The 27,443-nt window shown below is 39.9% G+C and overlaps 2 protein-coding genes across 2 annotated transcripts; both read right to left on the reverse strand.

The window, feature by feature from the left end:
• Window positions 1-2,281: 2,281 nt before the first annotated feature.
• LOC110524209 (lipoprotein lipase) lies at window positions 2,282-9,339 on the reverse strand. Its single transcript, XM_021603652.2, has 9 exons — window positions 9,086-9,339; window positions 6,387-6,583; window positions 6,092-6,271; window positions 5,834-5,945; window positions 5,461-5,694; window positions 4,517-4,880; window positions 4,049-4,267; window positions 3,803-3,898; window positions 2,282-3,715 (listed from the first exon to the last, which is right to left on the reverse strand). Exons 1-9 carry the CDS (start codon window positions 9,180-9,182, stop codon window positions 3,694-3,696), a joined length of 1,521 nt encoding a protein of 506 aa, XP_021459327.2. The 5' UTR covers window positions 9,183-9,339; the 3' UTR covers window positions 2,282-3,693.
• An 8,772-nt stretch (window positions 9,340-18,111) lies between these two features.
• Window positions 18,112-26,548, reverse strand: lpl (lipoprotein lipase). Its single transcript, NM_001124604.1, is given in 10 exon segments — window positions 18,112-18,478; window positions 18,589-18,696; window positions 18,950-19,132; window positions 19,382-19,502; window positions 22,484-22,729; window positions 23,076-23,309; window positions 23,670-23,781; window positions 24,485-24,664; window positions 24,973-25,154; window positions 26,300-26,548. Coding segments are annotated over 10 exon segments (1,512 nt in total). The 5' UTR covers window positions 26,394-26,548; the 3' UTR covers window positions 18,112-18,426.
• Window positions 26,549-27,443: the final 895 nt, after the last annotated feature.

Below are 27,443 nucleotides of genomic sequence, written 5' to 3' on the forward strand. Positions count from 1 at the left end.
AGGCCATTCAGGAACATTCAATGTCGTCTTGGTAAGCAACACCAGTGTATATTTGGCATTGTGTTTTAGGTTGTTGTCCTGCTGAAAGGTGAATTTGTCTCCTAGTTTCTGTTGGAAAGGAGACTGAACCAGGTTTTCCTCTAGGATTTAGACTGGCTTAGCTCTATTCCACTTATTTGTATCCCAAAAAAACTCCCTATTCCTTGCTGGTGACAAGCATACCCATAACATGATGCAGCCACCAGCATGCTTGAAAATATGAAGAGTGGTACTCAGTGATGTGTTGTGTTGGATTTTCCCCGAACATAATGCTTTCTATTCAGGACAGGGGCACAACTTTTGCTGGGGATGGGGGGGACATGCCCCACCAGTTTTATCATTGGAATGTGTTACAAAACGACGCAACTGTGTGCTTTAGGACCATGCGGACACCTCCGACTGTTTGGAGTGTTTATCCGACAAAAAAATTAATTATACAGTGGGGCAAAAACGTATTTAGTCAGCCAGCAAGTTCTCCCACTTAAAAAGATGAGAGAGGCCTGTAATTTTCATCATAGGTACACTTCAACTGTGACAGACAAAATGAGAAAAAAAATCCTGAAAATCACATTGTAGGATTTTTTATGAATTTATTTGCAAATTATGGTGGAAAATAAGTATTTGGTCAATAACAAAAGTTTATCTCAATACAGTGTTATATACCCTTTGTTTGCAATGACAGATTTTCTATGGGGTTGAGATCTGGAGACTGGCTAGGCCACTCCAGGACCTTGAAATGTTTCTTACGAAGCCACTCCTTCGTTGCCCGGGCGGTGTGTTTGGGATCATTGTCATGCTGAAAGACCCAGCCACGTTTCATCTTCAATGCCCTTGCTGATGGAAGGAGGTTTTCACTCAAAATCTCACGACACATGGCCCCATTCATTCTTTCCTTTACACGGATCAGTCGTCCTGGTCCCTTTGCAGAAAAACAGCCCCAAAGCATGATGTTTCCACCCCCATGCTTCACAGTAGGTATGGTGTTCTTTGGATGCAACTCAGCATTCTTTGTCCTCTATACACGACGAGTTGAGTTGTTATATTTTGGTTTCATCTGACCATATGACATTCTCCCAATCTTCTTCTGGATCATCCAAAGGCTCTCTAGCAAACTTCAGACGGGCCTGGACATGTACTGGCTTAAGCAGGGGGACACGTCTGGCACTGCAGGATTTGAGTCCCTGCCGGCGTAGTGTGTTACTGATGGTAGGCTTTGTTACTTTGGTCCCAGCTCTCTGCAGGTCATTCACTAGGTCCCCCTGTGTGGTTCTGGGATGTTTGCTTGCACAATTGGTGGCTGACTAAATACTTTTTTGCCCCAATGTATATATATCCCCCCACTTCTAAAGCCAAAGTTGCATCCCTGATTCAAGACAAAAAGTTAATTTCTTTGCCACATTTTTTTGCAGTTTTACTTAGTGCCTTATTGCAAACAGGATACATGTTTTGGAATATTTTTATTCTGTGCAGTCTTCCTTCTATTCAATCTGTCATTTAGGTTAGTATTGTGGAGTATGTTGTTGATCCATCATCATTTTTCTCCTATCACAGCCATTAAAAACTCTGTTTTAAAGTCACCATTGGCCTCATATTAGGAAGGATACCTGTATCTTTGTAGTGGCTGGGTGTATTGATACACCATCCAAAGTGTAATTAATAACTTCACCACGCTCAAAGGGATATTTAATGTCTGTCCTTTGCAAAGCATTGGAAAACCTCCCTAGTTTTTGTTGAATCTGTGTTTGAAATTCACTGCTCAACTGAGGGCCCTTACAGAGATGTGGTCATTCAAAAATCAAGTTAACCACTATTATTGTACAGCGTGTCCAGTCAACTTATTGTGACTTGTTAAGCACATTTTTACTCCTGAACTTATTTGGGCTTGCCACAACAAAAGGGTTGAATACTTCTTGACTCAAGACATTAAGGCTGCTCATTTGTAATTTATTTTGACGATGTTCTAAAAACATAATTCCAATTTGACATTATGGGGTAGTGTGTGTAGGCCAGTGACACAAATCTAAATGGAATCCATTTAAATTCAGGCTGTAGCACAACAAAATGGTTAAAAAAAAGTTAAGTGGTGTGAATACTTTGAAGGCACTGTTCTAAAATGGAATGTAGATAATACATTGCTGAGTTGGTCTCTTCTTGGATGTGTGGATGGGTTTAGATTTTATAGTATATCTAAGCATGATCCTGGACAATTTTACAACCTTGTTTCCATTAAAACACACGCCAACTTCAAAAATAGCAGTTCCAATTTATTAAAGTATGTATATGGTCACATATTTACAGGTATATACAGTATACAGATATAATTTAAAAAGTTAAGACGGTAAAAAATATATCTAGTCATATTTTACCATAGAATCACATGCTAACATGATATTTACACATGGTGCACTTAGTAAGTAACTGGTTTAGTAACCCTTTCCTCTGGTTTTCAGTGCAAAAGCTTTATACCACCACCACCACTACAGGCTCAATGGAACAGGCAGAAATTAAATAAGTCACAATGATTACAATACCAGTCTCTAAATGTATAATATTACTTATAAATAGCCTACTCAGTGGTGTTAAAAAAATATAGTCTGACAATGAGATATTATTACTAGCCAATTCTTAACTGTAACTTGAACTATGATGCAGAGTCCACTGTGCACAGTCTACCGAGGAAGGCTGTCCTGTTTCTATTGCTGATGTCAGCGCACTTCACAATAACCACTCATTGACTTCTTTGAGTTTAGTTACCTGGTCACAACTATATGGCATACACAGCTAAATGAGTATTATATGTGTCATAGTTTAGCAGCAACCATGGATATGCTAGTCAAAATACGTCACATAAGCACGTGCTAGAGGTAATAGTTCCATATGAATCATTGAAAAAAAAAAATGAAAAAAAAAGCTATAATTGTATAACATTGTAATAACTACAAAAATAATGGTTCTCACTGATATGTACCGTATTTTGCTGCAAAGGACTCACTATTGCTGGTTTCAAATGAATATACTGTATAAAAATAGCAGCCATTGCATTATTGCTCAAGTGCTTGACTAAATTCAAAGTTCTCAGAATAATGTACATTTCAGACCTCATGAATATTACTGTCTCAAAGACCAGATAAAAGGAACAACTCACTAGAGGTAAAAATAAAATAAAATTAAAGTACACCATAACAAAAAATACATACAGTAGGTTAAGACAAGTTATTTTAAGGCACACTTAGTCCGATCCTACAATCACATAGTATTGAGGACGACAATGGTGAATGCTTTAAGCATAAATTAAGGAAACACATGGGGTTTGAACTGCAGGTACCTCGAGGCCTCTACTCAGCTGGTCAATGGGTCTCTCTCAATCAGAGGCACCAAAGACTTTGTATAAGAGCCATCTCTTTGGGGTTGCCAGAAAATCAGCAAAGATGATGGCATTTACTATCTTTCAGCACCACACCGTAGTTGATGCACCACAAAAGCAGTGCTTACAAAAAAATACTTCACATACATTTTTAAATAACACACAGTTCTAGTTCTGGACACAATGTGATAATGTCTTTGTATAGTTTGAAAGACAAAATAAATTACAGCTGTATAAATAATTTCTCTAAGAGCTGAGGAAGGAGGACAGTAGTCTGTTGCTCCGTACATTCAGTGCTTCCCCAGGTTCACTCTGTAAAACAAACAGGGTTAATATTTGTCTAATCAATGGACGGGCAATAATTCAGGAAAAAAATTTGATTAGATCAAAAGAAAATACCTTTTTGAAGTTTTCCTCCATTCGTCTTTGCATTTTACAAACGTAACTTCCTGTTGTAAGCTCAGAGCATGAGGATCTTTAATGCAGAATACCATCCTGGAAAAGGGTCAAACAAGAATAGCACATTTTAAAAAAACTAAAAAATAGTTTTGCACCCTTTCAAAACTATTATATTTCTGATGTTTGTATGGATGAAAATTGTCTCCATTTCATGATCTTAAAGAAATTAGGCCTCTTTAAACTAACTTTTTTTGCGTCTCTCCGACTCTGATGCGTATTTTGTGGACCTCCACTTCAGACTTCGCAGAGTCACCTGACCACCAGGAAGACACCATGTTGAGCATGAACGAGGGAGACCAGCTAGTAGACTCCTCCCACTTGAACTTCACCATCAGGAGGTCACCAATGTCTTTCTCTGCTACCAGCAGGAAGGAATGGGTCTTATTGGATGTCATCTTCTCCTTTCTGCCAATGAGAAAGAGCATAGAGGCTCAACTGATTATTGTCAACTCACTTCACAAGAACAAATAATTGACCTTTGAGTGAAGGTGTCATGTCTAAGCACAGACCACAGTAGCACTAGAACTTTAACTATAGACCATAAAGATTAATGTTATCGTAAACGTGAGAAATGGTGTCAGGTGTCTTATCATGTTGATGTACTAGCATGTGCTCTGTTCTATGGTTTAACCGCTTGTTGGACCAGGTACTCACAGTGTCAGTTTGAGGTCTTCAACCTCTCCTTTGGTTCCAATCAGGGAGACTGTCAGTGAAGGCTCCATCTCAGACCTGTTCACCTTGCTGAAGAAGTGGATCTTCACCTGGTAGTGATAGACTCTGAACGGCATGGAGGCCCTGGTCTTGGTGTACAGTTTGACGCTACGGGTCTTGCGAACCTTGCTGATATCGTAGCCCACGGTGTTACAGTGGTTCTTGCGGCAGCGGAGGCACATTCCGCGGTCGAACATATCGTTGCTCCCGCAGCGGTACGCCATGCTGGCCTCCTGCTCGTTGACCAGGGAGTCGATGAACAGGTGGATGGAGCGCTCGTGGGAACACCTGGGAACATCATTGATAGCTAGGAACATAAAGGGGATAGTTGCATCACTGGTCCACATTAAAAACCTGAGTTGAGATTCTCAATTGGAGGACAGGCAATCAAATGATAACAAGTAGATGCATCTGGTAGTATATCACTAATCCTGAGAAAGTGCCATTCCCTAACATTACCATTGTAGATAGAGTTATATCAACCTTCATTTTGGGGAGCTACAATATGAGTGATGTTGTTGGTAACCTTCTGAAGGGATTTTTGCTAGTCTTGATGTTTGCGGTCCTCTGTTTTTAACAGGCATGAATAGGCCTTTGTCAGGCTGATGGCGACAATGTTAGTCGTAAAGACAGATTAGTGACCAGTTGCAGTAACTGTGCAGCTAATGTCATGATGTACGTCAGGTTGTACTGACTTCGCCACCCTATTGTTCCTTGTTCACAAGCCTTACCATCTTCCAATAAGTTACAAGCTGACAATTACATGTCTGATTTAGCCAATGATAACGCAGTAACCAGATTGTGTGGAAAGTGATTGTGAATGTTATATGTCGAATATTTGACCAATTGTATAGAATGACACTAAAATATCAAGATGTAATTCTCACCAAAGAGGCCAAGTTTGGATATTGTTTCCAGAGGGCTTTGCAGATTGCAGCCTGGCTGGTAGCTGCCTCCATTGGGGTAGATGTCCACATGGCCTACAGGCTGCTGGATGCCGATGCTTAAGCCCAGAGAGCCCCGCGTGAACGTGTGGAGAACATCCACAAAGTGGGCATCATCTGGGGACAGGCGGCGGTGAGCGTGCTCCCCCTCGAAGTCTGGACCAGCTGGGTCAAGACCTGTAAAGAGAAGGGAGCAATCAGTAAGGAGTGGAACAAGCCAAAGACCAATTAATTAAAGTTGGAACAGGCCAGAGCCAATCAATGATTAGCAACAGTGCATTCATCCTGTCTATGTTTCTCTAGAAGACATATTTACCAGTTATTCTGCCCACTTTATTGGAGGCGTGGCTCCCAGCGAATCCTGCAACATGAGCACCCAGACTGTAGCCAATGAGATGGAGGTTTTCAAGAGGGATGTTTGTTGCCTCCTTGGAAACACATTGCAGTAAAGTGTCAAGTTCATTGCCATGGAAACAATGTACAATAACTCTTTATACCTTTTGTTTAGAATATGTTATTCATGATTTATCTGAGAAACAGTGCAGTGTCTTAGATGTTGAGTCATCGTACAAACCTCCAGCCAGTCAATGAAGCGAGCAATCTCTTGTCCCACCATCTTGGTGTTCTGGGCAGCTACTGGATAGTGGTTCTGGGCTGTGTACAGCCAGTCCACCACGATCACATTGGCTTCCTGCTCTCTTTTGTACAGCGCCGAAACCAGCTTGGCCACCCAGCTCTCAAACAAGCCGCTCACCTGTTGAGGCAGATGGAAAGAACGAATGGTGTTATTGACGGGGTAATCCAAGTCCATGAGCAATAGTTAAGGATTTAATGTCACAGACATGCTGCTACAGATTGGAGGGGCTTACTGTCCAGCCGTGGATCACCAGGAAGGTTTTGGATGTGCTATTGAAAGTGCATTCTTTGAGAGATTCCGGGTTGCCGGGGATGATATAGCAGATGTCATCTTCCGGCATCAAAGGCTTCCGGAGGGAGAATTTGGCGTAGGCATGAGGGGTGGCATCGTTGTTTCGCATCAAGTCCTTGAAGTTGTCCATGAAATTATCTGAGAATAATGTCATGTAAACACAAAACATCTGCTTAAGACAATTTGGAAAAGTCATTCCTAAATGTTTGAAGATACCATTGCAGTAAAGAGAATGGAAGCTTTAGAGCCATCTATGCTGTTTCTAATCTTTAACTACATTGGTGGGAACTTCTGACTGCACAGGCCCCTCAGTGCCTGGGGGGCTACTAGCAAGGCCAGATTAACAAATCATATACATTTCCGGGACATGGGCCCCGGGGTTTCAGCCCCTGTATTAATCAGGCCCTGGCTACTAGGGTTCAGTCGGTCAGACAGACCCTATAGAAACCACAGCTTTGTCCCTCTAGCTCTGAAAATTCCCAAAGGGTTTCAAAGTAGCTGTGTTCCCAGTGGGTCAGCTGACTCCTCAGCCAAGGCTACTGCACTGATTGGAGATTGCATATTCCAGACACAATAAATACATTATATTTCTAATAATGAAAATAAACAATATACTAAGTGTTAATTTGCATCAACTGACTATATCTACGTCCTACTTCAGCATCGCCGAAGACAACCTATAATTTTTTATTTTTAAGGGGAAGAAATGTACAGTACCAGTCAAACGTTTGGACAGCTACTCATTCAAGGTTCTTTATTTTTTTAAACTATTCTCTACATTGTAGAATAATAGTGGAAGACAATGATGATAAAAGGAAATTATGCAGTAACCAACATTTTTTTAAACTATCATTTATATTTGAGATTATTCAAAGTAGCCACACTTTGCCTTGATGACAGCTTTGCACACTCTTGGCATTCTCTCAACCAGCTTCATGAGGTAGTCACCTGGAATGCATTTCAATTAACAGGTGTGCCTTGTTAAAAGTTGTGGAATTTATTTCCCTCTTAACGCGTTTGAGCCAATCAGTTGTGTTGTGACAAGATATCTCTATTTGGTAAAAGACCAAGTCCATATTACAGCAAGAACAGCGCAAATAAGCAAAGAGAAACAGTCCATCATTACTTTAAGACATGAAGGTCAGTCAATGCAGAAAATGAAGAACTTTCAAAGTTTCCTCAAGTGCAGTCGCAAAAACCATCAAGCGCTATGATGAAACTGGCTCTCATGAGGACCGCCACAGGAAAGGAAGACCCAGAGTTACCTCTGCTGCAGAGGATAAGCACATTAGAGTTACCAGCCTCAGAAATTGCAGGCCAAATAAATGCTTCAGAGTTCAAGTAACAGACATCTCATTATCAACTGTTCAGAGGAGACTACGTGAATCAGGCCTTCGTGGTCAAATTGCTGCAACAAAAAAAAACTTCTAACAGACACCAATAATAAGAAGATACTTGCTTGAGCCAAGAAACATGAGCAATGGACATTAGACCAGTGGAAATCTGTCCTTTTGTCTAATTAGTCCAAATGTTTGATTTTTGGTTCCAACCGCCATCTCTCCGTGAGACACAGAGTAGGTGAACAGATGATCTCTGATGTGTGGTTCCCACAGTGAAGCATGGAGGTGTGATGGTGCTTTGCTGGTGACATTGTCAGTGATTTATTTAGAATTCAAGGCACACTTAACCAGCATGGCTACCACAGCATTCTGCAGCGATACACCATCCCATCTAGTTTGTGCTTAGTGGGACTATCATTTGTTTTTCAACAGGACAATGACCCAACACACCTCCAGGCTGTGTAAGGGCTATTTGACCAAGAAGGAGAGTGACGGAATGCTGCATCAGATGACCTGGCCTCCACAATCACCCAACCTCAACCCAATTGAGGTGGTTTGGGATGAGTATGACTACAGAGTGAAGGAAAAGCAGCCAACAACTGCTCAGCATATGTGGGAACTCCTTCAAGACTGTTGGAAAATCATTCCAGGTGAAGCTGGTTGAGAGAATGCCAAGAGTGTGCAAAGCTGTCATCAATGCAAAGGGTTGCTACTTTGAAGAATCTAAACTGTATGTTGATTTGTTTAACACATGATTCCATATGTGTTATTTCATAGTTGAGGTCTACAATGTAAAAAAAATAAAAAATAAAGAAAAACCCTTGAATAAGTAGATGTGTCCAAACTTTGACTGGTACTGTATATTTGAGATTATGTAGCCTATCAATTCTGTATATTCTTATGTATCAACACTAGAACAACGTTTTTTCAATCCCTATGGTAACATTACTCAGTGTATGAATGGGTGTTCAGCCTTATACTTGTCATCATGTCCTATAAACGATTTATTCTAAGTCATCAAACTCATTAGTAGTATATTATAGCACCTCCTGATAATGAATATAGTAGCCTTATATTATTTGAAGAATTTAATCTCTTATAATTAATTCATGTTATTGACAGCCTACAGATACTGTCACTTATAAGTGACAGTATCTGTAGGCTGTCAATAACATTAATTAGTTATAAGAGATTAAATTCTTCAAATAATATTTCACTTAAGCAGCACAAATTAAATGATCTTTTAGCAGGACTGCAAAACAAGGTTGAAACATATTATTCCTCAATATTGGCTACTCACCAAGTGTAGAAATGGAGTCACCCTCTTCCAAAGACGCCACATAAAATACTACATTTAACATAAGAAAGTAAAGACAATGCACTTGCAACCCTTTCATTTCTTTGCAGCCTAATAACTCGTATTTTGGGGAAATGTATGTTAAAGTCTGCAATCTCAGCAGGGGGAAAAAAATGTAACATAAAACCGTGACAATTTTCCACCGGTTAGAATATTTCCCGTGCGATCTCTGGCGCGTAGTGTTGATATCTGAACCTTGAACTGCCCAGTTCTTAAATAGTACCTCTCCCTCTGTTGCAAACCCATTGGTTGCTTTTCCCTCTCCTCAGGAGGAAGGGGGGGTATAGTAAATTATAATACAAAATCACGTTGATAACTGGCAATGACGTTTTAATAATAATAGTTGTATTCAAGTTATTAGTGTTATTTGTTTACAGTGTGTGAGATAGAACACTCAGGCCTGGATTCAATCAGATCAAGAGCGTAACCGATACCTGCAAAGCTGCTGTTTTGTCAGTCGGAGGTGGAACTGCATTGGAGCTGTCAAATCGGTGAGCAGCTGCTCCTGTGATCATTGTCTTGAAGCCACACCCATCCCACTCGCATTAGAAGTTCAGAATGAGAAAGGTATAAAGGTTAGGTATAAAATCACATTTTAAGAAGATAAATTGTAGAAATAGGTGGGTTTTATGATTTTGTTGCTGTGTACATTGATTCAGGGAGCTGCTTGTGAATTAGACAGGGGCGCAACTTTCACTGGGGATGGGGGACAAGTCCCTCCCACATTGTGAAATTGCATTTTTGTCCCCCCCCCCCCAGTTTTATCATTGGAATGTGATACAAAACGATGCACCGGTGTGCTTTAGGACCATGCGGGCGATTCCAAGTGGTTGGTAGGTTGTTTGGAGTGTTTATCCGAAAAGATATGTTAGAAAAAATTATGTCCCCCCACTTCTAAAACCAAAGTTGTGCCCCTGGAATTTGACAACACCGTTCCACCTCTGACTCCATGAAAACTATGTGGATTTCAGCTGAAGCGGATCTGATTGAATCTGCCCTCAAATTCAACCTGGACTCAGGGGTATACGTAACATAGAAAACTTACATCTGTCTCCTTCCATGTATATGTTATGTTTCGTATGGCATGTATTAATTTGTGGATGTCCATCATCCATTTTGTATGACATGTTATGAATTACAATTAAATATTTGCTTTATACGCCTACCCATCGACCCCAACTAACCACCTTACTTTCACATTTGCTTTAAGTAACCTTCTGGAGTTTAGGAGTACAACTAGAGTGGAACATGATGTTATGAGCAGCTGCGTACGAACCTGTAATGTCATCAACGTTACTGGCTTTAGTTCTAGAAGACTGCCCTGAGTGGAGGTGGCCAGATGGGCCAGTATAAATCATAGTCCAAATCCTAACCAACCACCCCTCTACCCCCTTTCCCAAGCCCCTTCCTCTAGCCACCATTCACCACTCTATACATCCATAGACCCTTCCCCCTAGACCTAGAGAGAGATTGTGGTCTAGCAATTATGCAAGATTTTATCAATAACATTTCTCCCGAGTTTTCTAAGAAAAGCTGTATTTAACCTGATCCAACCTTGCTTTCTGTAGCAATGCAAATATGAACTGGATTTTTAGCATTTGTCTTGTTCTACCAGCACTGACTTTGCTGATAAATACATTGTTGAGGGAAAATGTACGTGATACAATAGTGATGTGTTGTTGTACCACCTAGCTATCTGATGATAAATGCACTAATTGCCAGTCATTCTGGAATAGCGGGTCTGTTAAATGAATAAAATGTCAAATGTAAATCTAGTTTGATCATTTGTTTAGGTACATTGAGCGATGTACCCATCCTGTGATCTCTGTGGGTGCACGTGAATAATAAATGCATGCTTTAAGTTTGTTGTTGCTTGACTCTTTGCACTGGGACTTCCATTGCAGTGGCGGCCAGTGCCGTTTAAGATAAGTGAGGACACTTTTCTGTTTTATGAGCATGGCCTTATTAATATTACAGCATATTGGATGACTGTCATTCATATTCCATTCATCCAGCTCAATGTAACATGGATAGGTTTAGGCTACTACATGATACTTACATTTTCACCATACCCATCATGAGGTTGCGATAACCTAGCCTATGAATGAAAGTTTACAACGTAGGTGCACAGGTTGAGAGGAATTTGAGTAATCAGGGTGACAGACATCGACACATTCAACACCGCCTTGTCCAATCCTGCCTGCATCTAACTGATATAGGGTGTAATCATTAGTCCAATAGCTGCAAACCAGAGTTTCTATTGAACAAATTCAGGTATGTTTATCTCCGTTTCGTTTGCTTCCATTTAAAAACTATTGTCTTTCTCTCTCTTTGAGTCAACTACTCACCACATGTGACCACACCACTGCAGTGCTAGCTAGCTGTAGTGTATGCTTTCAGTACTAGATTCATTCGGATCCTTTGATTGGGTGGACAAAATGTCAGTTCATGCTGCAAGAGCTCTGATAGGTTGGAGGACATCCTCCAGAAGTTGTCCTAATTACTGTGTAAGTTCATGGAAGGGGGTGAGAAACACGAGCCTCCTACAGTAAGTTTTGTATTGAAGTCAATGTACCCAGAGGAGGACGGAAGCTAGTTGTCCTCCGGCTACACCATGGTGCTGCCCTACAGAGTGCTGTTGAGGCTACTGTAGACCTTCTTTGCAAAACAATGTGTTATAATCAATTATTTGGTGACGTGAATATATTTAGTGTAGTTTTATCTAAGAATGATTTTTCTTTTCTGAAATTCACTGAGGAGGATTGTCCTCCCCTTCCTCCTCTGAGGAGCCTCCACTGATCCATTAGTATTACTACTGAGGGAGGAATAGGTCTAGTTTACCCTCTTCCTCACTTAAGATCATTGATTTTCCCAACAATTACATATAAAAAAATATATAGTTTTTTTTGTCATTTAACAGACCCTTTATCCAGAGAAGCTTACAGTGGTGAATGCATATATTTTCATACCGGTCCCCTGTGGGAATCAAACCCGGAACCCTGGCATTGTAAGTGGCATTGTAAGCATACTCTTCAAACTGAGCCACACCGGACACACTGTATCAGTCAGTAGGGATCTGGAGTTTGCGTGAGTTGTGATTGGTCAGCCACAGAGAATTGTCGGACCAGATTTGTTGGACCAGTTTGTTGGACCAAACCTGTGTTTCCATTATCTAAGCAGTGCGCCATTGTGTGTGAAGGACTAAGAATAATGTCACCTGCTATGGTCACATGCTTTCCTTCAGGAATGTGCACATGTCAAGTGTGTCTAGCCTTTATGGTTGACTATTGTTGTCAAACGTCAACCTATCAGAGGCCTCTGGTACCCCTGGTTGCTCGGAATGAGATGGAAACAAAGTTTGGCTCCAATGCTGGTATTTGTCGCTGTTGTTATGTGACAGGTGGAACACAAGGAGGGGGGGGGGGGGGGCATAGCAGAAGTTGTCTTATTGTACTGTTATTCAACCCACACATCCCTCCTGCTGCATGTCCCTGAAGCAACTCTTGTAGCGGTCCAGTTGGCTTCGAATTTAATGTTGCTTTCCTAGGAACATAACAGAGTTTCCCTGTAAAGCAGGAACAGTAGTATTAGATAAACAGATGCATCGCTACGGTGCTGCCATTCTCTTTGCTTTTGTAAGGGAAACTGAATCGCTTCTGAAGGGAAGCATCTCAATAAGTGGGATTTTGAGGCAGTTTGCTTTGATAAGAGAAACTTTAAAGTTGTGCTGTAGAGATTTGCAAGAGCCAGTGGTTTAGTTTGGAAGCCAACTTAACAACAGCTGTTCCCCAATGTTTTGAAGGTGACAAATTGTTCTGGAATGTTTTTTTCCATGGGTTTCCCAGGCTTCTTTTTAGAGTTCTTTCTAAGAAAAACATGCGTGGTTCTGAAGGTTTCAGGAACTTCTTACTACGTGAACTTTACCAGGAAGTGGAGCTTTCTCCTATTAGGAACATAATGTAATTATTCTGAACTATTCTATGCTCACTGCCAAATTCATCTCATGTTGTTTGTTTTGTTTTGTGAGCTTTCCATGTGATTTCTTATGGAAAATTACAACATCTTAGAGAGGCATTCTGGGGACATCAGGTTTGGGTCAATTGGGCCAGTGAACAGTACAGTTTTAAAGGTTATCTTTGTGGGGTCATCTCTCGTCCACCAACACAATAAGGGAGTATTTCCATGACCTAAAGGGAGGGGAGAAGTTCACCAGCAAGTTCATTACCCTTTCACTGTCAGGCAACACTCACCCCACCAACACACCCAACATATATCTGTCCAGAACTTACTTAGACCCATCACCCCTGGTCTAAGTTAAAAATCTATCATCCCCATTCAGCAAGTTACAGGAAATTGAGGACCGAATTGCTGAAACACAGTGTATTTCCTCATTCCTCACATTACCTGATTGACTGTAACTTGCTGAATGGGGATGACAGATAGTTTTCTTGTTTTTCCCTTTTAAGATATATGTTATTAATCAATGAAAAATATTTATAAATGAATGAATTAAAGTTGACCAACTTGAATTAATGTTGACAAAATGTGTTATGTATCTCATGTATTTTTGTACAGAAATGATCCTGTGATTACAATAGTGAGTAATAGGAAAAAATACCTTTCCTGTTATGTTTCCTTACTCTTGTTTTGACGCTCCAAATTCCAAGAATGACTCAATAACCCCACAGTTTTTTTACAATCTATGGGATTATTCCATGTGTTTCCAACTAAGATAATTTGGGATCCAAAGCTATTTGTTATCTTCGTGTATTGCCATTGTGTGTTACACAACTTGTTTTGGTATGTTAGTGTACTGGGCTTGGTGATGATAGGCTCTAATGTGGATGTTGTGCTACTAGCATGAGTCAGATAAGGTTTAAAGAGCCACAGGTGTCAGATTAGGAACAATGAGACCACTGTGTGTAAAGCACAGCAGGAATAATAATGTTATAAGCTATGCCAGCAATTCACCAGTCAGGGGCAGAACAGCACTAGCCATTCATGTGAAACTATATTAGTGTTACAGTATGTGTCTCTTACACATACATGTAGGCAAATGTTGATGAGACCTGTGAATGACAACTGTCTCTGTATTGATGGCATGTTGCAAAGTATGAGGTCATATGGTTATGGTTGTCAAAGAGATGTAGGACTATTTCCAACGATTATATACACTATTGAACAGAGTGCGAATTACACGGAGACATTCTGAGGGATCTGTAAAAATAAAATAGGCTTAATAATAAAGACGTAATTTAAACGGTAACAACGTATTACCTGTTAATGTGGCATGAACCCAACCGGTCATGATATTTTCATCTGATTGTCGAACAAGTCATTTCAAAAGTAGGCATGTTTATCAATTGAAAAAGAAAACAGAAATAAACGAAGGGCAACTAGTTTGCAGTCTTTCCAGCTTCAGTTTGAAGTGATTGTGTTAGCTCTGTGGTTGGGTAGCTCCTCTAAACAACAGTGTCCTGACGAGAAAGCACATTTTCTATGCCAGGTTAAATCGAGCATCATTAGCTCCAAATAAATGTCACTTAAAAACAGCTTAAACAAATACAAATGCAGCTACTGTTCTGGCTGTATTGTTTGACGTGACTTTGCGTTAGTCATAGTTGACTAGCTAGCAAGCAAGGGATAAGAACGTTGCCAGACAGTCTGGCAATAGAACATTTAAAACGAACGACTGGGTCCATAGATACAGAACAAAAAGACTGAACGACTGGGTCGAGTCTCTGGCAACCAAACCAATAGAATGAATGTCCAGCCGGCTTGGGTAGCAACCCTAAATTTGTGTCGGGAATATATCTTGTGGAAGGATGAAATAGTATGAATAAATTCACCAAAATATATTTTGTAATGAAAATATGTCAATCATTATTTGAATATGTTGGTAACCCATTGTATAAAAGTGATAATGCCCTCGAAGCCGGTGTTTGGAGGATACTGTATATAACAACATCTGTGTCAATATATCCTCCAAACACCGGCTTCTCGGGCATTATCACTTAATTAGTAAGCATTTAACAATCGAAATAGAACATTGAACTTAAACCCTGTAGAATCATGGACCTTGTGTAACTACACCTACATAACATTGGATCAACTATTGAGAAAATAATAAATAAATAGTCTACTACTTTTGGCACAGAGAACTCCCGTACCTGCACAAACAACTGACTGACAAAAGCAAACAATGATAAATCAACGGATAAATCTAATGCATTGGAATAAAGGCTGTTTTTATCAAGGACGCATGACAAACAAGTGGCAAAAATTAGGAAGTGCCAAGGAAAATCTATGCATAAAGGAGCTCATCGGAGGCAATAATTCAACACTACTGGGTGGACAGCACTACCACATAGAAATAAATGGGTTCAACCATGACAGAGAGGTGGGGGTGTTCGTTTCATTGGAAGATTTTATTTTCATATTTACCACTGTAAAACATATTTGGTTGAATTAGCATTATTTAGAGACCCCTTAAAGTTAGACTTTTGTTGCATTTAGGGGAGCTAACATCTCAATCAGGGGAGCTGAATTTATAGTCCCCTACCCCTTCAAACATTCAACCTCCAGCTGCGTACCAGGGTCAGCACCAGGGTCAGCACACTCTCAAATGTTTTTTTTTTGCCATTATTGTAAACCTGCCACACACACACTATACGATACATTTATTAAACTTAAGAATGAGTGTGAGTTTTTATCACAAGCTGGCTCGTGGAAAGTGACAAAGAGCTCTTATAGAACCAGGGCCCAAAACCAGGGCCATAATATAATAATCAATAATTTAGCTCTTTATTTAACCATCGTACATATAAAACCTTATTTGTTAATCGGAAATTGTGAATAACTCACCACAGGTTAATGAGAAGGGTGTGATTGAAAGGATGCACATAACTCTGCAATGTTGGATTGTATTGGAGAGTCTCAGTCTTAAATCACATTCCACACAGTCTGTGCCTGTATTTAGTTTTCATGCTAGTGAGGGCCGAGAATCCACTCTCACATATATGCACATTGAATATAGTTGCGGAGAGTCCCTGTAATCCTAGATTCAGATCATTCAGGTGAGGAAAAACATCACCCAGATAGGCCAGTCGTGTGAGAAACTCGTCATCATGCAAGCGGTCAGACAAGTGAAAATGATGGTCAGTAAAGACAACTTTAAGCTCGTCTCTCAATTCAAAAAAACGTGTCAATATTTTGCCCCTTGATAACCTGCGCACTTCTGTATGTTGTAAAAGCGTTACATGGTCACTGCCCATATCATTGCAAAGTGCAGAAAATACACGAGAGTTCAGGGGCCTTGATTTAGCAAAGTTAACCATTTTCACTGTAGTGTCCAAAACACCTTTCAAGCTGTCAGGCATTCCCTTGGCAGCAAGAGCCTCTCAGTGGATGCTGCAGTTTACCCAAGTGGCGTCGGGAGCAACTGCTTGGACTCGCGTTACCACTCCACTGTGTCTCCCTGTCATGGCTTTTGCGCCATCAGTACAGATACAACATGAGCAGCAGCTACATTTGGCTACATACAGACCGTTAGTGGAATTCCCGTGACAGAGTAACGGTTAATGTGATTGGATGTTAATTATTTGACTAGGCTACCTGTATTTGACATTGTGTTGTTATTTTGCTGAACACTAGATGGTTTCATTAGATTTTTGGCAGTGAAACGAGGCTACTCAGGTGAGAGAAAAAAAACTCATCCAAATGTATAGCCCCATTGGAAAATATAAATGGACTCTTTCAAAATGTGAAGATTTTCTTTTTTTACAAAAATGAAATAAAACAGTTAAATAAAACAATAGAATACCCCTGACGGCACTGCGCGTACCCCTGGTTTGTGAATACCTGTACTAGGGTTAGAATAATATCTAAGGAATTCAAGAACACAATATGTAGCTCAGGGTAGTAAAAAAAATCCAAGAATACCAAAATATATCATGTTTTCACTTTATTAAAGTATCACATTCTGTCTTCATAGAGCACACTGCATTTCAGTTCAGAAAAATAAATGCGCTCATCAGCCGGCATGGAGACCAATTTGATCAGTCTGTCCAAAGCCACTCACATAAAATCACACCGCTTCATCTAGAAAAACAGCGACATCTATGGAAATCTGCCCAAATATATTACAGCTTAAATATACAAATATATACAGGTACATTCAATAAATATAATATTAAACATTCTTGGGATGTTTATGGTTATTATGTAGGGCTACCCACCCATGTTGGCAAAGTCTCACATATATGTTATACATTTAGTGTAGCATTTTGTTTGATCTTTTTAAAGAAAATGGAATGTTTTAGAGGGCATGCTTGACCAATAGGGTTAAGGTAATTGTTTCTACGTGATTTTTGACCTATAAAGGAAGTAATAGAAGTACTAAGGCCATACTAACTACTCCTTGTGACCTCTATTCTTCAGAAGTCCAGTGGCCAATTAAAGAATGATCCGAACATAATCCATTTCAACTAGTTGATGAATGATCGAATTGACTGGACTAACGGCCTTAAAGTGACCAGTGCCAAACTCAATAACTAAATGCACACAAAGAACAAGCAGGGAATTCATCTACAATGATAACGCATATATATATATATATATATATATATATATATATATATATATATATATATATATATATATATATATATATATATATATATATATATATATATATATATATATATATATATATATATATATATATATATATATATAATAGTGATTGAAAAGCTATTTACACGGGTCACTGCAATATTCAATTCAGTGAACAATGTCACCATCTTTGGTCCCTGTGATGGCGGCAATTAGTGGTTTAGGCATGACATTAGTGACATGATTATTATAGTGTGCACACTGAATGTGGCAAAAAATAAGTGGAAGCTATGTCAATCTCTTTGAATCGGAACTACCTAGTATGGCGTTAGGAATTAATTTATTTGATTTAGTAGGTATACATAAACACAGTTGAGATGAAAGGATTAAAAAGATAATGTAGCAACGTAAGACCAAGTCAAAATCATTAAAAAAAAAGCAATTGTAATACTCTCCATGATGAAGGTTAATAGAAGAAAAAGCACGTTAGCCGACACCCAGCACAGTGGGATGAAGTGATTGCGGGTGGAGATGAGATGACACAGGTTGGGAGGCAGAACATACAGCACAGGTCAGAGACTAACATCCCCTATCTCCTCTCCAGTGTATTCTCCCAGGCTCCATCAAGCTTTGGCTGTGTGGTTCAGTGTGCACTCTACTCAAGTGTTGCTTCATGCAATGTTATTCTTGAAGTGGCTTCCCTGCATCTTGAGTCTGTGCATCCTGAAGATAAATCAAAAGAAGAACATGAGGAAATACGTTTTGAATCCCATCTTTGGTTATGATTGATTTTTCTACATTCAAATGACCAAAGTTTCACAAAGTTTTCTTACGTTTTCTCTTTCCGGCTCATGTTGTCCTCTTTTGATTTGACAAAGACTACGTCGTCTTTTCCTCTGATGAGGTAGGCATACTCTCCATCTTTAGCGCTGAAGATCACCCTGGAGTCAGACAGTCAAGACTATCAATAAAGCCTTCTTGACGCCTTTAGCATTATAACCCCAAAGACTGGCAATGTGAAAGGCGATGTGCTGTGTCAAAGGTATTCAAATACTGTCCACAGTACTGGGGTTTAATTCATGTAATTAATTGGCCTTAGAGTGAAACCAGCAATGCTGCTGACCTTAAGGTCTGTGAATTTGAATACCCCTTCTACATCTAGATATACAGCTCATCATTACTATCATAACTTACCTGGATTGAGTCTCCCCGGCCTTGACACGCATTTTGCGGATGTGGAAGTTTTTGTTTCCCCAAATGTCAGACCAGCTGAAATAGGCATCTTTCTCCCAGCGCAGCTTGACCATAAGCAGCTCCCCAACGTCCACGTCAGTGGTCAGCAGGAATGACACAGTGCTGTTGGTGTTCAGGAAGGGCCTGAGGGGGTCACACACAGATCAAAGGTGAGTGGATCAGTTCATCTTCTGTACTGTATATAGTACCCAGCTGAGGTGGGGTGGTGAGGTGACCGGGTTAATTATGAGCTACAATGTCAGTGTTTGATATTCGTACGTTTGGACTTGTTTAAATATTATATCAAGCATTTCTGGACAACTAAGTATTGCGCAAAATGTTTTTGTATTTCCTATAATTTCCTTATTTTATTTAATATCAAACCGTACATACATGGTGTAAGGTATGTCAATCTTCTCATCATGGGTTCCGTACAGAGAGATTTTCATGGGCTGCTCAGTGTAGGCCAGTTTCTCACTGCTGAAGAAATGCACCTTCACTTGGTAATGGAAAACTGTGGAAAGAATGACAGAGACCTTCATTTAGAACCATGCCACATGCAGACGAGTGTCACAGAGAAAACTGTGGAAAGAATGACAGAGACCTTCATTTAGAACCATGCCACATACAGATGAGTGTCACAGAGAAAACTGTGGAAAGAATGACAGAGACCTTCATTTAGAACCATGCCACATACAGATGAGTGTCACAGAGAAGGTTTTGCCCTCTGAAACCCTGAGTCTGTTTTCTCTTATGGAATCAACTGCAGTCTGCCCAGTTAAGACACATTCTCTGACTGTTTTAAGTGTTTGTGGCATGCGGACATCATCCCATCACTGATGCCCACGGTTTGAGCTAAAGATCCCCACTCACACACTATTGTAGTATCTCAGTGCTTAAGACCTGTCTTTACATAACCATATTATTAATCCACTTACTGCCTTTGTGTGAATAAAGGAAATAAAATGCAGTGTTCAGCTTCAGATTAAATTGTCCAACCTTCCACTGTAAAACCAAGTGTGTAGGATCTGAACGCATAACTTAACACCTTTCTGTAACACTTTTTAAATGCGTCAAGGCATTTAGAATTCAAAATGAAAATGTGTCACAGTGTTTAGATTGTAAACACCAGAACATGTTTATTCGCTGTAACACTTTTAACAAACATTAACATATTTATTCAGCGCAAGGTTTTTAGGTTTTGAACACTAAACACTGGGGGTGTTATTTTAACACTGTAGGGTGTAAAGCCATATTTGTATATTCCCCAGCATGCCTTTCGCGTGATTGTGAGGGATACCCACCCATGTCTGTGTTTGTAACAGAGACATTGTTGTTGCATTGAATAACTTCTATTCCTGAAGCCTTCAGCAAGTGACTGCCTAAGTGAATGTGTTTCCATTAAAATACAACCATTTATGACCACATATTACACATTTCCTAAGGCCTTTAGTTATGGCCTACATTGTGGTCTGAACATCCTGGCTCATCAGACCTGCAAGTCACAATACACTGGTTTATGAAGTGATTAGCAATTCCTATCAGAATCCAGCCAGAGGGAGTATAGCCAACAAATCAGACTATTTTATCACCCACAACCTGCACTCAGAATGTCTGCTATGGTGGAGAACTTAACCTAGACTAACTAACCCATCTAAACTAGAACAACCGACTCAGTAACGGGTGCAAAAAGTCCAACCCCTACAGATTGGATTAGTTTAGAAACATTTAAGTTATTTATATGTGTATACTGTGAGCTCAATAAATCAATGTGAATGAGGAAACAAAGATTTTAAAACAAACTATTCTAAAAAACAACCTGCAACAAAGCATGCTGGGAAATATGATGAGGCCCCTCCCACATATTTTTCACTCTGAGAGAGAAATGGACTCAAGACAGTTGAGTAACAACAACATCACGCAATTGAAAATAAATGTCCTGTTCAGTTGTGCTGAAATGTAAGTAAGGTGACAGACATTCCTAACACTGATCTGAATAAAAGGCATGGAAAGTCACATACATTTTTGAATGACTAAATGCACACTAAACATGACGATGGGAAAGTAAACACTAGTGTTTCAAATCTGAACACTTAGGAGATATAGGTGTTCTCTTGGTTAGAAACTGACTGGAAAAGCTGGCTATCTTGTTTAATCTTGCATTCTAAACACCTGTCTTTAAGATGAGAACCCTTATTGGCTAATCTAAATGCCTAATGTTTAAGTTTTAAACACTGACGTTTAGGTTATAAAAGTGTCACTTGCTTCATAGTTTTACAGTGTACTACAGAGATGTTATTGTGTGCCTAAATTCAAAGCCAGTGCCAATTGGTGTGGAAAGTTTCCTCTAACTTTCCATCGTAAGAATTCACGTGCAGTGGTTTCCAGTTACCAAACCAAAGCCGCTACTCATGTGACCTTCATGGCTTGCGCCATGAACCTTGTTTTATTCCCCTTGCTTGTTTTTGTTTGTCCCTGACGCCACTACCTTATCAGATGTCAGACTGTGCCAATCCTAGAGTAGTGGGGTGAGGAGGGGGGAAAATGGACGCAGGCTGGGCGGATGTTATAGAATCTTTTATGGATAGTGGGTCAGGTGACTAATAAGGGAGGAACTTGTGTAGACTACAGTAGTTGTTCTCTCAGGGTGGTACAGTATCAATACAGTATGTACACAGTTGGGGCCCGTTGTACTAATGTAACATGCACAGGATGGTAAAGAGACTCAGTGTTCAGGATCCGCCCCTTTTTTTCAATTTTCGTTTAAAATGACATACCCAAATCTAACTGCCTGTAGCTCAGGCCCTGAAGCAAGGATATGCATATTCTTGGTATCATTTGAAAGGAAACATTTTGACGTTTGTGGAAATGTGAAAGGAATGTAGGAGAATATAACTCAATAGCGCTGGTAAAAGATAATACAAAGATGGCAGCAGCGTATGTGCAACGTTTTAGACTGATCCAATGAACAATTGCATTTCTGTTCAAAATGTTGTATCAAGACTGCTCAAATGTGCCCAATTTGTTTATTAATAACTTTTCATGTTCAAAACTGTGCACTCTCCTCAAACAATATCACTGTATTATTTCACTGTCGTAGCTTCTGTAATTTGGACAGTGCAGTTAGATTAACAAGATTTTAAGTTTTCTGCCAATATCAGATATGTTTATGTCCCGGGAAATGTTATTGTTACTTACAACCTCATGCTAATCGCATTAGCCTACGTTAGCTCAACCGTCCTGTGGAGGAACACCGATCCCAAATAAGTTTTTAAAGTTCTCAAGGCCAGCTTGAGCCAGCTCCTAGCTACCACTACAATAACTACATTCAGCCATCCGGACCGATACATTGAGGATTTGGCAATTAATGTACGTCAGGTAACTCTTAACTAAATCTATTTTAGTGCCAGGAAATTAACTTCCTGTTGTGAAGAAGAGTGTTGCTTTGTGCATGCATGCATTCTTGTCTTAAAACAATTCCTCTCTCATCCTTACGTTTGAAGGGCATCATCTCACGGGTCTTGAGGTACATCTTGGTGTTCCGGGGCAGGCGGACCTTGTTGACACCGTAGCCCACCTTGTTACAGCGGTTCTTACGGCAGTTGAGGCACATGCCCTTCATGAAGGCCTCCTTGGAGCTGCAGCGGTAGGCCATGGTCTGATGCTCTGCTGCGTTCACCAGTGAGTCGATAAACAGGTGGATGGAGCGCTCATGGGAGCACTTCACAAGCTGGTCCATATCTGCATAGGACAGGCGTAAAACAAGACCATTAGGTCCATGAAGTCTGAATCAATGGCTGATTCTCTAATATACACCAGACTAACAATGTGACTGTGTCTGTGAAATGTGCTTATTCTGGCTTATGACGTATGGCTTTTAGTGTTATGGTTAGAAAACTAAGGCCTTGTCAAAGTACTTGTTGCAGGTGTTTAAACTTCAAGAAACACTCCTCGTGAAGATTTACTACAGTATAATAACAGACTTTGATGTTACACTATGCTCTACTATATGTCAGACAGCAGAAATATGGAGAAGCTAGAATAGTAGAAGGCATTCTACAGTACAGTGTCTAGTTACAGTACGTACTACGGATGCCGGTGGTGGCGATCATCATCATGGTGTTCTGCAGATCACAGCCTGGCTGGAAGGTTCCTCCGTTGGGGTAGATGTCCACGTGGCCCACGGGTCTCTGGATGCCGATGCTGCGGTCTGGGGAGCCCCGGGTGTTGGTGTGCAGGACGTCCACAAAGAGAGCATCGTCGGGGGACAGGGTGCTCTGGGCGTCAGCAAACTCAAAGGTCGGGCCGGCCGGGTCCAAACCTGGGAGACAGATGGATAGATAGATAGATAGATAGATAGATAGATAGATAGATAGATAGATAGATAGATAGATAGAGATAGAGATAGAGATAGAGATATATATATATATATATAGAGAGAGAGAGAGAGAGAGAGAGAGGATAAGAGAGAGGGGTAGAAGCCCACAATGTGCTTTAGTGATGATTTGATTATGGTTTTCAATGGCCTCGAGATGTAATAGTTGGGTAAACTTTATGGAGACAAATGGGAGGGCTACTGAGGCTAAATGCATTGAGATAGAACTTGCACATGTATCTACATAGCGACAGACTGATAGATAAACATTAAAACCTCTTCAGCAGAGAAAGGCTGTCTGCTCACCTGTGATCCTGCTGACTTTGTGGTTGGTGAGGAGACCAGCGATGCCAGCTACATGAGCACCCAGACTGTAGCCCAGCAGATGTATCTTCTCCCAGGGATAGTCGAGTGTTTTCTGACAACAGGGGAAAGCAGACATGGTTTTATTTCTATTTTCCATTCTTGTGACTGTGTAAAGTATTGGCTGTAAAACTTGTTATGCCATCCTAACACCCTCTCAAGTATATTCTGTTCTGTCAGTTATACTGTACACTTACACATGTAATCATTTCAGGTAGTTTATCATACCAATGTCTCCTAGCCCTCTTTTCTAGCAGAGGATATGCTTCACTAGCTCCACCTGCTGCTTCTATCAATAATGAGCTGTGTAATGAGTGGTTGATGTGGATCAACAACATGGCTGTAAAAAGCTTTTAGGTGTACTAAATCATAGCCAGGAGTAAAATACAACCACAGCATTGACTTCGAAATTATTGTATCATCACCAGTCACATATTGCTTATTTCAAATACGTTTCTGCATTGTCAACATGAAAGTCTGTTCTTGTGTGAACCATGCATTCTATTATGTTTCGGCGGTGCTGAAATAATTTTTTAGCCCATGCGACAGACGGCTGTATCTGTCCATTAATACAGGACTAGTAAAGGCCCAGTGCACTACTTTTGTAAAAAAAAAAAATAAAAAAAAAATAATAATAATAATATATATATATTAATATTTGTTTTAATTCTGATTTTTAGGTGGTGCTGTAGCACCCTCAGCACCCCTACTTCCTGTGGCCATGTTCCTATCTACCCAGTGTCCTGGAGATCACCCACCTGCAGCCAATTAACAAACTTGGCCACGTCTTTGCCCACCAGCTTGGTGTTGGCAGCGGAGGTGAGGTAGTGCTGCTGCGCCCGTGTCAGCCAGTCCACCACAATCACGTTGGCCTTGGGCTCCCTCTTGTACAGCGCTGTCACCAGCTTAGGGACCCAGCTCTCAAACAGCCCCGTGACCTGGACAAACACATTTTCGGGGTCAGTGGCTGGCCTGACTCACTGTGACCCTAGCCCTCATTGTTTACTCACAGCACTGATTGAAGACGAGCCAAGTGTCAGCACTTTTACACATGAATGAGCACTACAACATTATGCCTAGGGACAGCGGGGGGCTTCTCATCATGCATCTAGTTATCAATGCTGAATATATTTTTAGGATCAACATTGCTGAGTTATTTCCCTAATTATGCTCGACAAGCCTCATTGAAATGATGATCAACAACTTCTGCTTTTGCGGTAATCATGACAGTGTCGAAGCTTTTTACCGTCCATCCATGAATGACCACGAACGTCTTATACCCAGGGTTGAATTCACACTTTGGGATGGTTAAGGGCTGGCCGGGAACGATGTAGCACAAGTCATCATCCGGTATCTCAGCAGTTCTCAGGGAGAACTTGGATACAATGTCTGTGTAGTCCTCAAGCCATTCAGTGGAGTTGCTGTTACCTGCACAGACACAGTGATGATGTTAAACTGGCTTCATCAGTCATGTCGTCACTCACCTACTAGTCCATGATCCCGCATGTAAGCACTTTGAACAGCTCTCATGGCATACAGGTTACCATTGTGCACAATGCAGGGGAGTCTATAGGAATCTGCCTTATTCATTACACTATTGTTTACATTTTTAACCAGATACATATTAAAACCTAGTCTAGATGTCCGATTATTTCAGACTTTTTTTCATTATCATGATTGTACAAGGAGGTCACTAGCATTTCAAACACTTTACCACAACCAAAATGTATCTCCTTATTTGCATGACAAGCATCTAAAAGTTGTTTACAAAGAAACCAATTGCTGTATTTATCATTACATCATTGGCAATTCAGCTTCTTTTTTTTTTAAATCTTCAAACACTATCTATTTTGGAAGAAAGTAATTACAAAGCCACAATCTGCAGAATCTATCAGTTTATCAGTTGGTGTAATCTAATCCAATTACCAGCATGACAAAAAGATATCGATAGTTTTACCGGTCCAATGTCGCCCCCTTTTGCATCTTTTGAAATTCTACCAAACAAACATTGTAGTAGTAACATTATAAGCCTTTTTAAATAAAGTTTTTTTTTGTGATATCACAAACATACACAAATAGGCCACATTAAATATCGAATATAATGTCAATAATAATGATAATATATCATGCATATGCATTATGCATTACGTGTAAAACAACGGGAAAATTGTTATTATACATCAATTAAAAATAGAACAAATATCACATTTTCGTTTTCAAAATATTATTTTAAGTGCACTTGAACATGCAAATAATGTTGTGTCCTTAAAATGCATAATTGGAATTCTGTTGATCAGATTAATTATATATATTTTTGTAATGATTGAAAAGATTATTCATGAGAGAGGTGCGCTCCCTGACAAAATGCACCCGAGTGGGGTACGTCTGACTGAACTGAGGTTACTCTCGGTCACTTGGAGGAGGCTGCATCAATTTTACTGCCTCCCGTTGGCTCTAGTGTATATTTTATGGGAGAGAATCAACATTGAGTCAAAGAATGTGTTTATTTAACCTATCTCTAACAAAGCCAAAGTCAGCTCTACAAACAGCTAGGTTAAATATCCCTTACTTACCAAAAAGTGTTTGTTCTGGTGTACTTGAAAAAGATACACAGATATTTGCCAGAATTATCCAAACGGTGACCAAAAAGGTATTTTCTTTTCCCATATTATTGTTGATCCAGAGGTTTCTCCGTCAAGTCCCGAATGAAAATGTTATTTTATGTTGGTTTAGGAGTGGTAGATCCAATTGTATAGGTCAGTAGGACCACTGCTCTGGTCTAAAAGTAAATCTGATTTGTGATAAGAGTGGAGTTTCTTATGAAGTCTGCCACAATTGCCGCTCCAAGTTGTCTTTATGAGTGGCTCATTTGAATAAACAAACTCCATTGGTCGGAAGTGAGTGGGCTGGGCTTGAACTGGTTCCAAATGCAAAATTGACCAAAAATCATTCACAACTCTCTCTGCCCCTTCACCGCTGTGCTTCACAAAAAGACATGTTATACGATTTAGCTGTTTTAGCTTTCCTTTATAGTGATACCTTATTTGTTTATTCAATTCAGAATATCTTGTCTTGGTAAAAAATATGTAAGATGTTCACCATTCGGTTTACTTGCTATTTAGAGTTTAAATGATATAGCCAAATGTAAAAAAAAAAAAATTATTCAAGTTATATTCTCGTTAAAAAAAAACTTTTATTCGAAATGGGCTTCTATATAGGTGTTTGAGTTATGTAGTCTGTACAAACCTCATGCTCCAGTTTTGGCTCTTCTGTGATTTACCATGCTGTATAACTGGAGCGTTTTATAAGACATGTGGCTTGATAAATGTAATTCGAAAACTAGTGTTAAGTAACACTAGTTACACGTGTTCTATATTTAGGAATCTTAATATAGGCCTATGTCTATCCAAATATATGTCCACAAAGCGAAACGTGCACATTTTGCGTCATATTCTGCTAAATGCATGGCCACTATTGGTGCTGAAAGAACTATCCTACAGGCTAATAATATTTATTCAATAAAATGTGTCGATTTAATTTTGAATCAACTTGCGTAATGTCACCCATGAGGGAGAGGAGCAATGGGTGTGTTGAGTAAGCCCCTTCTCTCATAGCTCGATCTTTGCTGAACAATTACTTTCAGCTGAATTTGGAAATGACTGAGCTCGATTGACTCACAGATGATTGTTCTCTGTTGAAATTCAGAAGGACATATTT

This window comes from Oncorhynchus mykiss, chromosome 5, assembly GCF_013265735.2.
Source record: "Oncorhynchus mykiss isolate Arlee chromosome 5, USDA_OmykA_1.1, whole genome shotgun sequence".
NCBI classification, from domain to species: Eukaryota; Metazoa; Chordata; class Actinopteri; order Salmoniformes; family Salmonidae; genus Oncorhynchus; species Oncorhynchus mykiss.

Excerpts from the sequence above, each read along its gene's own strand:
- LOC110524209 (XM_021603652.2), bottom strand. The coding sequence starts at position 9,182 with ATGAAAGGGTTGCAAGTGCATTGTCTTTACTTTCTTATGTTAAATGTA. Across the intron at positions 6,584-9,085 it reads TGACTCCATTTCTACACTTG|ATAATTTCATGGACAACTTC; the intron begins GTGAGTAGCCAA and ends CATTATTCTCAG. Across the intron at positions 3,716-3,802 it reads TGGAGGAAAACTTCAAAAAG|AGTGAACCTGGGGAAGCACT; the intron begins GTATTTTCTTTT and ends TTTGTTTTACAG.